Here is a 12170-nt window from a genome sequence, read left to right on the forward strand (position 1 = left end):
TTTTGAGTAGGGGTCTCACTCTGTCACCCAGGCTGGAGTGCAGTGGCATGTTCATGGCCACTGTAGCCTTGACCTACTGGGCTCCAGCGATCCTTCCACCTCAGCCTTCCAAGTAGCTGGAACCATAGACATGCACCACCATGCTTGGCTACTTTTTTTGATTTATGGTGGAAGCGAGGTCTCGCCAAGTTGCCTGAGCTGCTCTCAAACCCCTGGACTCAGGCAATCCTCTTGCCTCTGTCTCCCAAAGTGCTGGGATTATAGGTGTGAACCACCACACCTCACACCTGGCAGGATTCCTTCTGATTTCTAATCTTAGAGAAATTCTTATCAAGAATATTTAGGCAAGGGGATAGAGGTGTATGTTTCAAGATGTTTGTTGCAGCATCATTTATAACAGGAAGCACAGAGGAAAACAACCAGAGTGTACAACAGTAAATACTCCACTACCCCATGGTTACACAGAACTATCTGAATTGACTTGGAAGGTGTCCATAATATATCAAATAAAAGTACATATGGCATTTTTATATTGGAGAGAGAGAGAGAGAGAGAGAGAGAGAGAGAGTGTGTGTGTGTGTGTGTGTGTGTGTGTGTGTGTGTCTTGAACCAGCAGTACTGATTCCTTACTTCAGAGGAGAGAAAACTATCAGGGCTAGTTAGTAAAAATAGAATGTATTAGTAAAAGGAGTCAGCAAATTCGGGAAAGTACTTGGAGACCACAAAGACCCAATGAAGAGATGGACAAAGTAGGAGAGAAAATGGCAGGGCATTCAGTTCACATGGTTGAACTACCATAGGGAGATGAGCCAATGACACAGTTAGCATCTGACCAGGTGGAGTGTGGGCCAGCTGAACCAACCAGCTGAGCTGAGTGCAGGCCCCACTCCCTGTCATCTTGACAACAGGGCTGCTGCCCCATGCCCATGACATTAGAATGAGGAAGTCCACCTTGAAGTAAGTGCTGGTCAGAGGTGGGTGGAGCCCCTTGGGGGAGGGGAGGGAGAAGCCGATGTTGAAGAGACTACAAGGGCAGAGTCTAAATCCTGCACAAGAAGATGGCATCAGAGGGGCACCCGGGAGAGAGTTGTGGGACTGACTTGCCGTCCCGCCCTCCAGCCAGTGTGACTGCAGCTCATACCACAGATCACGCTCTGTGCCCCGCTAGGGCCCAGGAGAGCCAGGCCGCCCAGGGGAGCTGGGCTCTGGGAGAGAATCGGGGGGTGAACCATGACATGGGGCCCCTCTCTGTACTTTATCTGGCTGGAGCTCTGCCCTTCTCCTTTCCCTGTGTCACCCGAGGACCTGCACCCCGCTAGCCAGGGGTCTGCCTTTTCCTGGGTAGCAACCAGAGGGGTGGGGTGGTTCATTTGGGACGTCCAGATACCTGAGGGTGCAGGCCTCACCCTTGGCTACCTTGTCTCTTTTCCTGAGGCCTTCCCAATGCTCCCCACCCACCTAGCTGTCTCTTTTAACCCTTTACGTGGAAGGTGAACAGCCAGCCCACCATCGGGGCAGCTGGTTTGGTGGCCTCAACGGGATGCAGACCTTTGAGACACAGGAGACTTACTTGCTCCGCTTAGGGGAGGGTGAAGTGTTCTTGGGCTTTAGTGACTCTCCTTCATTGCTCCCACCAGAGCAGGGGCAGAAGCACAGGTTTAACCCTGGCAGGACACATAGCTAGTCATATGTGTCCTAAAATGTCCCTTGCAGTTTTCTCTGGGTGATAGGATTATAGGTGATTTTCCTTTTCTTTCTATGTATTAGCATCAAATGACTATTTTAGGATGAACTCATGTTTTTATGCTGTGCAGAGATCCTTTTCTATTTTGATGAGAGAAACTTTGTTAATCTGTTGGTGAGAGGGTTGAAATTGGAAACCTGTTTCCAGATACATTGGACCCTTAGCCTGAACCCATGGGCTTCAGCAATGTCCCAGATGGTTTCAGGAGTCCTGTAAACCCCCAGAAATCAAATCAGAAGACTGTCTTTGTAGTCCTATTTCAGGGATGAGGGTCAAAAGCTTTTGTCAGATTCTCACAGGTGAGGGTGGGGGAATCCAGAACCCAAGAAGGTTAGGGAGACAGATTCTTTTCATGACCTTTTGGGGGCCTGTCCTACACATCTCTTTTATTCCTAGTTTCTGTCATTATTTGGAGTCTTTGGTATTTGCATCATCTAATATAATGGACCTGTCAAGGCAAGACCAGTTACCAGTGGTTCCCAGACCTGACCCTTTGGGAGACTGCAGCTAAGGCTTGAGCGGCAGGTGTCGGAGGGAGGGGTCAGGCAAGGAGGAGGTACGAGCCTCTGAAGATTCTAGGGTGAAGAACTCCAGCTTGACTGGATATGCTGAGCCCCTATCCCCTGCTGTGGTCCTGGGGCGGAAGAGGGCTCCCTGAATGCTGCTAGGCTTATCAAAAGCACTTTCTACTTTCTTATCTAAGGCGGTTCACCAAGAGGCAACATTGAGAATGAGGAAAACAAGAAAGGGTGGTTGTGCCAGGTGCAGTGGCTAAAGCCTGTAATCCACCTCTTCAGGAGGCCAAGGCGGGAAGATTGAGCCTAGGATTTTAAGCCCAGCAACATAGCAAAACCTCATCTCTACAAAAAATAAAAAATAAAAAAATAGCTGGGTGTGGCAGTGCACATTTGTAGTCCCATCTATTCAGGATGCTGAGGTGGAAGGATCGCCTGAGCCCAGGTCGAGGCTGCCATGAGTGGTAATCGCTGTGATCAAGCCGCTGCACTCTAGCCTGGGCAACAGGGTGAGTCTCCGACTCAAAAAAGAAGAAAAGAATGTGTGGTAGTGTATTACGGCCCAACATGGATAGATCAAAAAGGGAAAAGTGGATTCTACTTAATCAGTCTTGTTTTTGTACAACCAAGTTGTTCAAAGTTTGCAAATGTGGGCTTGGCTTTTCACATTTCACCTGTACAACCTGAGTCTCATCCCAGCCTTTACAAGCAAATGACCAAAGGCAGATGACAGAACTGTGGCCACTGTTGTGGTTCTGGTTTTCATTTAACAGTTACAGTCAGCATTTGTATATTCAGTACAGGGTAGAAACTGGGTGGGCATTTAAGATAATTTAGCGGGTTGAGGAGCGCTGAGAGAATTGTGGGAATTGACTGTTAGAGCAAATCATTTTTCTTCAGCAGGCTAGTGAAAGAGAGAGAATCCAAGAGCCTTCGGGATTATTGAGGGGAGGAAACGAGAAATTAGGTGGCAGGGATGGGGTATGGGATGTGTCTTAGCTTATGAGGAGGTGCTGTCTCAGATAAACTGAATGTATGTAAGGGAGCCAACAGAGCTCCTGCTGAAATTGGGGTGGCTAAGCAGGGAAGGGAGACCAGCTCTTTGTGCTTCTGGGAAGGGCATGGACATGGGTTCAGCATCTCTCCCCGATCCCAGGTTGAAAGGAGCACCTTTGAGGAGCCTGCAAGAAACAGGAATATTCACATCCAGAGGATGGATGTAGAAAACAGCATTTTTTAATCCTTTCCCAGATTCTGTTCACAGGTGACATCTCAAGTCATCCTTACCATCACCCGATATAGGCATCATCATCTTCATTTTAGAGATGAAGGAATGAGGCACAAGAGGCAGAGATACTTGCTCAAGGTCACACAGCTAGGAAGTAACTGAACCCATGTCTTTGTGATGCTGCAGGTCATTCACAGCCCCCAGCCCCAGGCTGCCTTCCTGCATTCAGAATCGTGGACAGCCATGGCGGCAGGGGCGAAGGAGGGCAGACTTCGGTGGAGTCCCCAGGAAGAGATGACTATAGACCTCTAAGCGGGTGACCAGCCCAGAGTTGAGGTCTTAACAAGAGCAAGACAAGCCTTGGAGCTAGGAAAGTAAAAGATAATGGAGCCAGACGTTGGCCCCAAGAGATCTTTTGCTGGTGTAGTCACTGGTGTGACCTGTGGCAACTGAGCCCAGAGGAAAGGAAGCAGAGCTGAGCCAGTGCTTTAGCCCTTCATGCTCACATGCACTGGACACTGTGGGTCCCTAGCTATATCTGCCTGGTGTATGTAATCAGAGGAAGAGCTGATAGCCAGATCATATAGGCATGGGGGTAGCAGGAGGCAGGGTTTTGGAAGCTACCTGACTCCTACTGCAAAAGTGTCTTCCACATGGGACACCCTGTCTTTTCTGGAAAGGGCCCTTATTGGCACAGCTGCCCAGAGGCAGGTCCCTGTCCCTGGACCAGATAGCAAGGCAAGGACAGGGTCCTGGAGGAATAGCATGGCAGCCTCCACCTGGCCATGGGGTTGGCTTGGGGGCCGAGCCACTCCCAAAGGAGGATGAGGCTGTCTCCAACAAGGAAGGGATGAGCGGACCTAGGGATGGGCCTCCCATCATGCTCCATCAAAGTCAGTTTCAAGGCACCTGTAAGGAGCTTGCCTATGGCAGGTCCTAAGGCAAGGGCTGATGGAAGAAGGCCAGGTATGCAGGTAGATTTTTTTTTTTCTGCCTAGTGCCAGGGCCTTGGTATGAGGAGGTGAGCTGGAGACCAGGGGTGTTGAAGGACACTGGTCTGTTCTTGTCAGTTAAAGTGACTCCTAGATGATAAACTGGCAGCAGACACCTGGCTATAACATCGCCTGCTGCCTCTGTGGATCATTGAGTTTGCAGGAATAAAACTAAGGTGGCCTGAGGCCCAAGGACCAGACAGGGACTGTGCTGTTATGATCTGGCCCTGACCCTAGGCCCTCCCCCCCTTTCTTCTATTCCATAAGATCATCAATAGAATAAATAAAAATTAAAATAAGCAAATCATCATTAGATGAAGCATCTCCCACTAGACAAGTGTGTAGTTTGGCTACTGTGCCAAGACTAGTTGATGAGGTCATGTTTTGCTCTAGGCTGTAACTGACCACACATGGTAACTTCCCAGTATTTCTATCTGAGACTTCACTGCACCATTCCCGTGCCTGCACCCCCAAGCCAACAACCAGGGAGTGCAGGAGGCACTATGACTGAAGGCCATTTTCTCCTTAAGGCCCATATACTTTCTCCTCCTCTTTTCTCAATATCTGACCTTCCTTCCCTCTCCTCACAACTCCCCAGCTGGCCTGTAAGCTCCGTGAGGGAAGAGATCCTGTCTACCTTATTCTCCGGAGAATCCCCAGCAGGTGCTCATGCTCGATGGACAGTGTTGGATGGCTAGTTGGACAGAGGCTTAATAACCAGGCTTGGAGGGTTAACAAGCCTAGGCTTGCAGGCTGCGGTACCTTGGGCAACTCCCTTACTTGCCTCTGCCTAAGGTCTCCTGCCTCACCGAAATGAAATCCAAAGCTGGGAGAAGCAGAGAGTCAGTTTGGGCTTGCGTCCTAGCCATAGCCAAGGGGCCGTTTGCTAGTCATGCCTGTGGGTTCACCCTCTGTGCATTTGGTGGGTGGGGTGGGGAAGGGGCCAGCATGGGACGCCACCTGGTTGTTTTACTTGTGATTGTAAGATGTTTGCTGGTTGCTTTGGAGAGTGAGGGAGGCCAAGGAAGTGCTTTAGAGGTCACGTTCTCTGCCACTCCTTTGAAACTGAGACCCCGTTGGCATCTTTATGTGTGAAGGTTATAGACGGTGGACAGGATGAAACTGATTGTAGATGACATGAGCAGGGAAAGCAGTCATAAGAGACTCATTTCCAAAGGAGGCTTATGGAAATGTCCCCTCCCACTTGGTAATCACACCATGAAGCAGAATTAATCATCCATAAAAGATGTCTCTTATTCTGTTTTTTATCTTGGTCGTGGTGGCACAGTGGGCCCAGGACACTCATTTAGATTCATGGGTTTTTCCCACCCACATAATGAAACTCGTCATTCTTTCGTCTGTTTATCTGCCCACTGTTCCTTCTGACACCCCCACAGTCCCTTTTTCTTGCTCTACGACATCTGAGCTGCTGTCATCTGATTGGGGTCAGCAGAGTTTCTCATTGTCCCATGGGACAGCTGGCAGCACCAGGGACCTGGGCAAGCCCTGCTGGGAAGAACGGCGTCTTGGAGTCCAGTCTGTCCCCCAGCCTCTGGGTCTGTGTCTCAGCCCCCTTTGTTCAGTTGACCAGGGCAAATCCCAAGAGCTGTTGTGGACCGTGGCACACGCCAGGGGCAGAGGTAGCCTCAATCTTGGATCTGCTCCTCGGGGCCCCTCCCAGCCCCCTCTCAGAGCACTGCCTATGCATCAGCCCTTGTGGAGCCGGCTGTACCAGGCCTCACGTGGGACCCCAGGCGTGCCTTGAGTCTGCTCACCGACCCTTACCTACCATGCTTAGCTGTGCTACGCAGCCCTTCTCTCCCCACCTCTCCTCTTCCCCCCACCGCACACAGCCAGCTTCATTTCAGCCTTTCAGCCTCGGTAGGATGTCTTCTCTAGGAGTCCCCTCTCAGACAACCCCCACCCCAGGCTGGTCAGGTAGTCCTCTGTGCTCCCCATGAGAATTCAGTGAGATTATTCATCGAAAGCATGGAGCACAGTGCCTGGCTCCATCAGCAAGCATTTTGGGAAGGTCTGTCCTTTGCCAGTCAGTGGGGGATAGTAATGTGAAAGAGGCACAGTCCCAGCCCTCTGGACATTTGGGATGGCAGGGTGACAAACCAGGACACTCCAGTTGATGTGTACTGTGGTGTGAGCCATGACAGTAGCAGGAACTGGGTGGGCTCATCGAAGAGGGATTCAGAGTGGGCCTCCTGGAGGCAGTAATCCCTGCAATCAGATGAAGTTGGCCAGATTTGGGGAGCATAGGTAGAGTGAGCGTAGGTTGCAAGCAAATAGAGGAGCAGGGGTGAGAAACATCCTGGGTGGTGCAGCAGTGGGTGTCTCAGAACAGAGAACTGAGTTGAAATGAGGGTGCCTCCTGGTGACTTAGGGAGACGCAAATAGCATAGGGTGATCTCACAGTCTGAGATAGTGGATGTGGCTGATGGCCCAGATGCCAGAGGAAGCAACCGATAAGATATTTCTCCACGGGAAGTCTCATTCTGATCATTATCTGATCTTTTTATGTGAGTTCCTTGGGTCATGGGTGGGTCATTTAGACCCAACCACCATGATTCCCAAGTGGCAGCCCCAGCAGGCCTTACCCTGTGTGTTTACAGATGAACTGGCATGCCTTGAGGACCCTGTGATACCCAGGGTCCCCACCTGTGCCCCTCTGTCCCTGTGTCATTTATATTATCATGTCTCCTGGCCCAGGCTCCAGGGAATGTGCCCACAGGCATGACCAAGGGGCCAGGATTTGGTAGATTTCATAAAACAACTGAGTCAAGGACTGAGGGGCAACATGGGCCAGAGGGCTGGGTCATTAAGACATTGCCTTAGGACATCTGCATTTTTGTGGTGCCTTGCTCTGGCACTAATCTCCAGATGTAAATTACCTCCAAACACCCAAACTGTGTGTTAGCTGTTCTAGCACCTTCCAGCTGCTGGAAAGAAAGTGATTCTAGGCATACCTCATCAACAGAGGTACCTACATAATGAAAATTTGTATACCTAACCCTGAATTGTACCCCACATCTTTAAAATAAAAAAATTTTTTTAAAAAGAAAGTGGTTCTAGGAGCAACCAAAGGACTAGTTTTGAGTTGGTGAAAGGCCAATTCTGTTGCTTTGTTATTATTGTTTCAGTAACATAAGTAGCAAATGGAAGCATGCTTGTTGTAAAAAAAAAAGTATATCTAGACATTATAGAAATATATGTTTATTTCTGTGTAGGTAGAATATATTAGCATGTTCGTGCAGTTATATGTACAGTCATGCATTGTATAATGATGCGGTCTACAACAGACTGCATGTACAATGGTGGTATTATAATAATATTATTATACTGTATTTTTACTGTACCTTTTTATAGTTAGATATGTTTAAATACACAAATACTTACCATCATGTTATAATAGCCTACAGTATTCAGTACAGTCATATGCTATACAAGTTTATATCCTAAGAGCAACAGGCCATACCGTATAGCCAAAGTGTATAGTCGATTGTACTTTCCAGATTTGTGTAAATATATCCTGTGATGTTCACACAATGGCACAATCACTTAATTCCATATTTCCCAATGGATCCCCATCATTAAACAATGTGTGTGTGGACAATATAGACACATAAAAAAAAGTGAAAATACTTCTTCACACCTCATTCTGTCTATTCCTAAGAAACCACTGCTGTGTTGTGACGGATAACCTTCTAGACAGTTTTTCTGTGTATTTACATAATAAACAAAGGCCTGTGTATTCATACATTCATATCAATGTCCAGTGACTTGGTTCATTCCCTTCATTCCTCTTTGATTCTTTTCCCTTCTTTTTAACTGGGATTGAATACTCCACAGTATGGATGTAACCTTCTGTCTGCTAGTGATGGATACTTAGGTTACTTCCCTTTTTTGTTATTACAGACAGCACTGCGGTGGGTCCATCTGGCCATACATCTTTGTGCATGGGCATTGGTACTGTTTGGAATAGATTCCAAGGCGTAGAACACTAGGATAGGGATAAAGCACACAGAATGTTTGATGGATACTGCCCAACATGCCTTTTACAAGGCTGCTATGGTTTTTCCATTTGCCTGCAGCATTTAGAAGTGGCAGCTTTGCCAGTGTTGGATATTATCATTAAAACATGATTTTCCTGCCTGATGGGGGGAAGTCATATTGCATTGTTGTTTTATTTTACATTTATTTAATTATGAATAACTTGAGCATCTTTTCATATGTTTATTGGCCATTGCTATGTGTGCATCTGTAATTATCCTGTTTGTATCCTTTAATGATTTTTCACTTGTTGGGGCGCTTATATACTTTGGATATTAATCACTTGTCTGTTATGCATGTTGCAAATATTTTTCTCTCCACATATTGCTTGTCTTTTATCTTTGTTTATGGCATCTGTTTGCCAAAGGGAAGTTTTAAATATTTATGTAGAGGAATTTGTAGAAGAAATTAGGGAATTTCAATTGATTTAGATGGGTGGTTGGTTCTTGTGTTAGCTATTGTTCATATGTATGTATATATACTGTGGTGATTAATAAACCCTTAGAAGTTAAATAGATCCATCCGAATACACTTATTTTTGTGTATTTCCCTCAAGGGGTGGTTGCTGAAAGCTTGACTGTTGTCGTGTAGGGAGTTCTAGGGAATCTGCAATGCTACAAAGATATCCCCAAGCAAGGGAAAATTGGGGACCATTGAGACAGAGGCTGTCCATGGAGGACAGATAGCCAGGAGCCCCATATTTCCATTCTTTTTTTTTTGAGACGCTGTCACCCAGGCTGGAGCGCAGTGGTGTGTGCACTCATGGCCACCCTAACATCGACCTGCTGGGCTCTGGCAATTCTTCCACCTCAGCCTTCCAAGTAGCCAGAACTACAGGCACATACTACCACACCTGGCTAATTTTTTATTTATTGTAGAGATGAAGTCTCACCAAGTTGCCTGGACTGGTCTCAAACCCATGGGCTCAGGCAATCCCCTCACCTCAGCCTCCCAAAGTGCTGGAACTACAGGCTTGAGCCATCATGCCCAGCCCACATTTCCATTCTTATAGCTCAACATCCGGAAGAAAAGAGACCCTCTTCTCATCATCACCTCCCAAGGAAAAGGAGTCCAGTTGCCCCATCACTGTCCTCATTGACTGTGGTCACACATTCACCCCTGCCAGGGAACAGGGACACTGTGATCGACAGTCCAACCCGACCACATATGGAGGGGAAGGGTTGGTCCACTTTTGGAAAGAGGGTGCCAGATGGACAGACATAACAGATTGCAGGACCCACACATGGCACCCAGAAGATGGCAGTAGGGAAGCTGGACTGGATCGGAGGAGTGAGCCTGAGACAGGCTTGCATCCTTCACTCACACCTTGGTCCTTGCCTCTCTCCTGTAAAGCGGTCTCCTGAGTGGGTCAGGCTGGGGAGCCAAAAGCAGATGATATTAAATGAGGCATGTCAAATACCTGCATCTGGCACTTTGCGGTACCCAGTTAGTGGTGATAATTTTCCTCCTTGTTATAGTTACCGGAATTAAAAGAGTGTTAGGATGAGGAGCAGATCGTAAGAAGTTAGTGGGTGAGTTCTTTCTCAAACGCCCTGAGCGAGGCCTCTTCGGGTGGTCCCTGGTGTTGCATAGGTGGTAACGGTGAGGAAGGATAATGGCACTCAGAAAGAGGCAGGGGCCCAGGGGGCTCAGGAAACGCATCTTGAGTGGGAAGCTGATTTCTAGCTCCGCTGAAGTGCACCTTGCTTCTGAGTGAAATTCAACCCCACGCTGGGCCCCGCAGCTGGCCTGGTACCTCAGGGACCATATCGTGACCTGCTTTGCTTCCCTTACAGTTCACCTGATCCCCGTGTCAGCAGCAAAGAATGGAGTGAACAGCAAGAGTCGAAAGAGAATCATGCCCGACCCGGTGACGGAGCCCCCTGTGACAGACCCCATTTATGAAGCTCTTTTGTACTGCAACATCCCCAGCGTGGCCGAGCGCAGCATGGAAGGTAGCCCTTGTGTGCCGCCCACCCAGCACCCCACAGCCTGGGACTCGGTGCCCGGATGGAGCCCCCCTGCAGGGACTAGTTCTTTAAGCAGCACAGCAGTGGAAAGAAACAGATGACTGGGGCCCAAATCCTGCAGTTGCCACTAGGCTGTACCCTTGAATGAGTTCATGGATCTTAGCATCCTCATCTATAAAATGGGAGTAACTTGGCCAGGTGCAGTGGCTCATACCTGTAATCTCAGCATCTTGGGAGGCCAAGATGGGAGGATTGCTTGAACCCAGGAGCTTGAGATCGGCCTGGGCAACATAGTGAGACTTTTCACTACAAAAAAATGCAAAAATTAACGGGGCGTGATGGTGCGCACCTGTAATCCCAACTACTCAGAAGGCTGAGCTAGAATGATGGCCTGAGCCCAGGAAGTTGAGGCTGCAGTGAATGCTATGTTTATGTCATTACATTCCAGCCTGGGCAAGAGTGAGTTCCTGACTAAATAAATAAGGGAGTAACTAGCAGGACCTGTGCTCGGGACTCGTGGGAAAATTAACTGCTTTGAACAGCATATGGCTCATGGTCAGTCCGCAAAAAATGTTTGCCATTATCATGATCTCTCGGAAGACTGAAAGGTGGCCTCGGTGGGCTCCGGGGAAGCACCCTCAGCTACTCCGCTTTTCAGGGGAGTCTCTTGGGACTTAGGATGCCCTGCTGGTATGTTGCCATAAAGCTGTGGGAAAATATAATTTCTGTGTCAAGTTTTGCTTTTCTGAAAGTGTATCAAAGGATAGTGTTGAATATTTATTAATCTTTGTGCCTTGTCTTGTTTCATGAAAGAGTTAAAGCAGAAGTCATTGTCTCTGGTATTTCTGGGGTCCTCCCCCTAGTCCATGCATGAGGCCACATTGGTAGCCATGCCCACATTTCACTGACCTCCTGTTACTTCTGGGATATCTGGGACATAACCAGCCCTCTCATGTTCCTCTCTCTCGCTTTGTAAGACTATTCCACGTTCCCTGCCCAGCAAGGCAGCCCTGCCTACAGCCGGGACCCATTGACAGTGGCTCTGCAGCCCCTTGGTGACCCCCATTGCCCCCTCCTCTGATTCCCAGCACAAGCATAGCCAGGTCACTGCCCCCCACTGCTGGCTCCCTTCCACCCCAAAATTGACCCCTGCTGAGTGATGACCAGACAATTGCTTCTTTCTCACAGGCCACGCCCCGCATCATTTTAAACTGGTCTCGGTGCATGTGTTCATTCGCCACGGGGACAGGTACCCGCTGTATGTCATTCCCAAAACAAAACGACCAGAAATTGACTGCACTCTGGTGGCTAACAGGTAAATTGCACTTTTTCTAGAAGTCATTTTCAAGAATGTTATATCCTGTACGATAGAGAATTGCAGGACAAGGGAGTCACCTGCACTCGATGAACACATACCATTTGCAGGAGCCTGACCCCAGAGCGGCCCTGCATGTGAATACCTTTGCACAGTCGAAAAGACTGCAGCTCACAGAGGCAGGGACACCTGTGTCAAGTAACAGCAGACACACTGAGGTTTGAGCCTAGATCATCCAGAGGCCCACTCTCCCACTCTGCCATTCTTCAGTCGGAGAAACAGCTGGGACACGGTGCAGTGAGCACTGGGTTAGGAGCCCTCCACCCAGCTCAGCTGCTCTATTCGGG

At 48.5% G+C, this 12170-nt stretch overlaps 1 protein-coding gene across 4 annotated transcripts in view; it reads left to right on the forward strand.

Annotated features, from left to right (window-relative positions):
- Positions 1–12170, forward strand: part of PXYLP1 (2-phosphoxylose phosphatase 1) — a 70438-nt gene that overhangs the window by 41170 nt on the left and 17098 nt on the right. For 3 of the 4 annotated variants that reach the window (XM_021710708.1, XM_021710707.1, XM_021710709.1), the window contains 2 exons: positions 10335–10493; positions 11697–11823. In XM_021710708.1, the coding sequence (XP_021566383.1) occupies positions 10335–10493; positions 11697–11823 (286 nt within the window). Of the gene's footprint in view, positions 1–6427; positions 6499–10334; positions 10494–11696; positions 11824–12170 lie in introns of those variants that run through there. The other variant, XM_021710710.1, reaches the window with a different exon arrangement.

The sequence above is a fragment of the Carlito syrichta genome, unplaced genomic scaffold, assembly GCF_000164805.1.
Source record: "Carlito syrichta isolate Samal-C Ts95f unplaced genomic scaffold, Tarsius_syrichta-2.0.1 Scaffold297556, whole genome shotgun sequence".
In the NCBI taxonomy this organism is placed as follows: domain Eukaryota; kingdom Metazoa; phylum Chordata; class Mammalia; order Primates; family Tarsiidae; genus Carlito; species Carlito syrichta.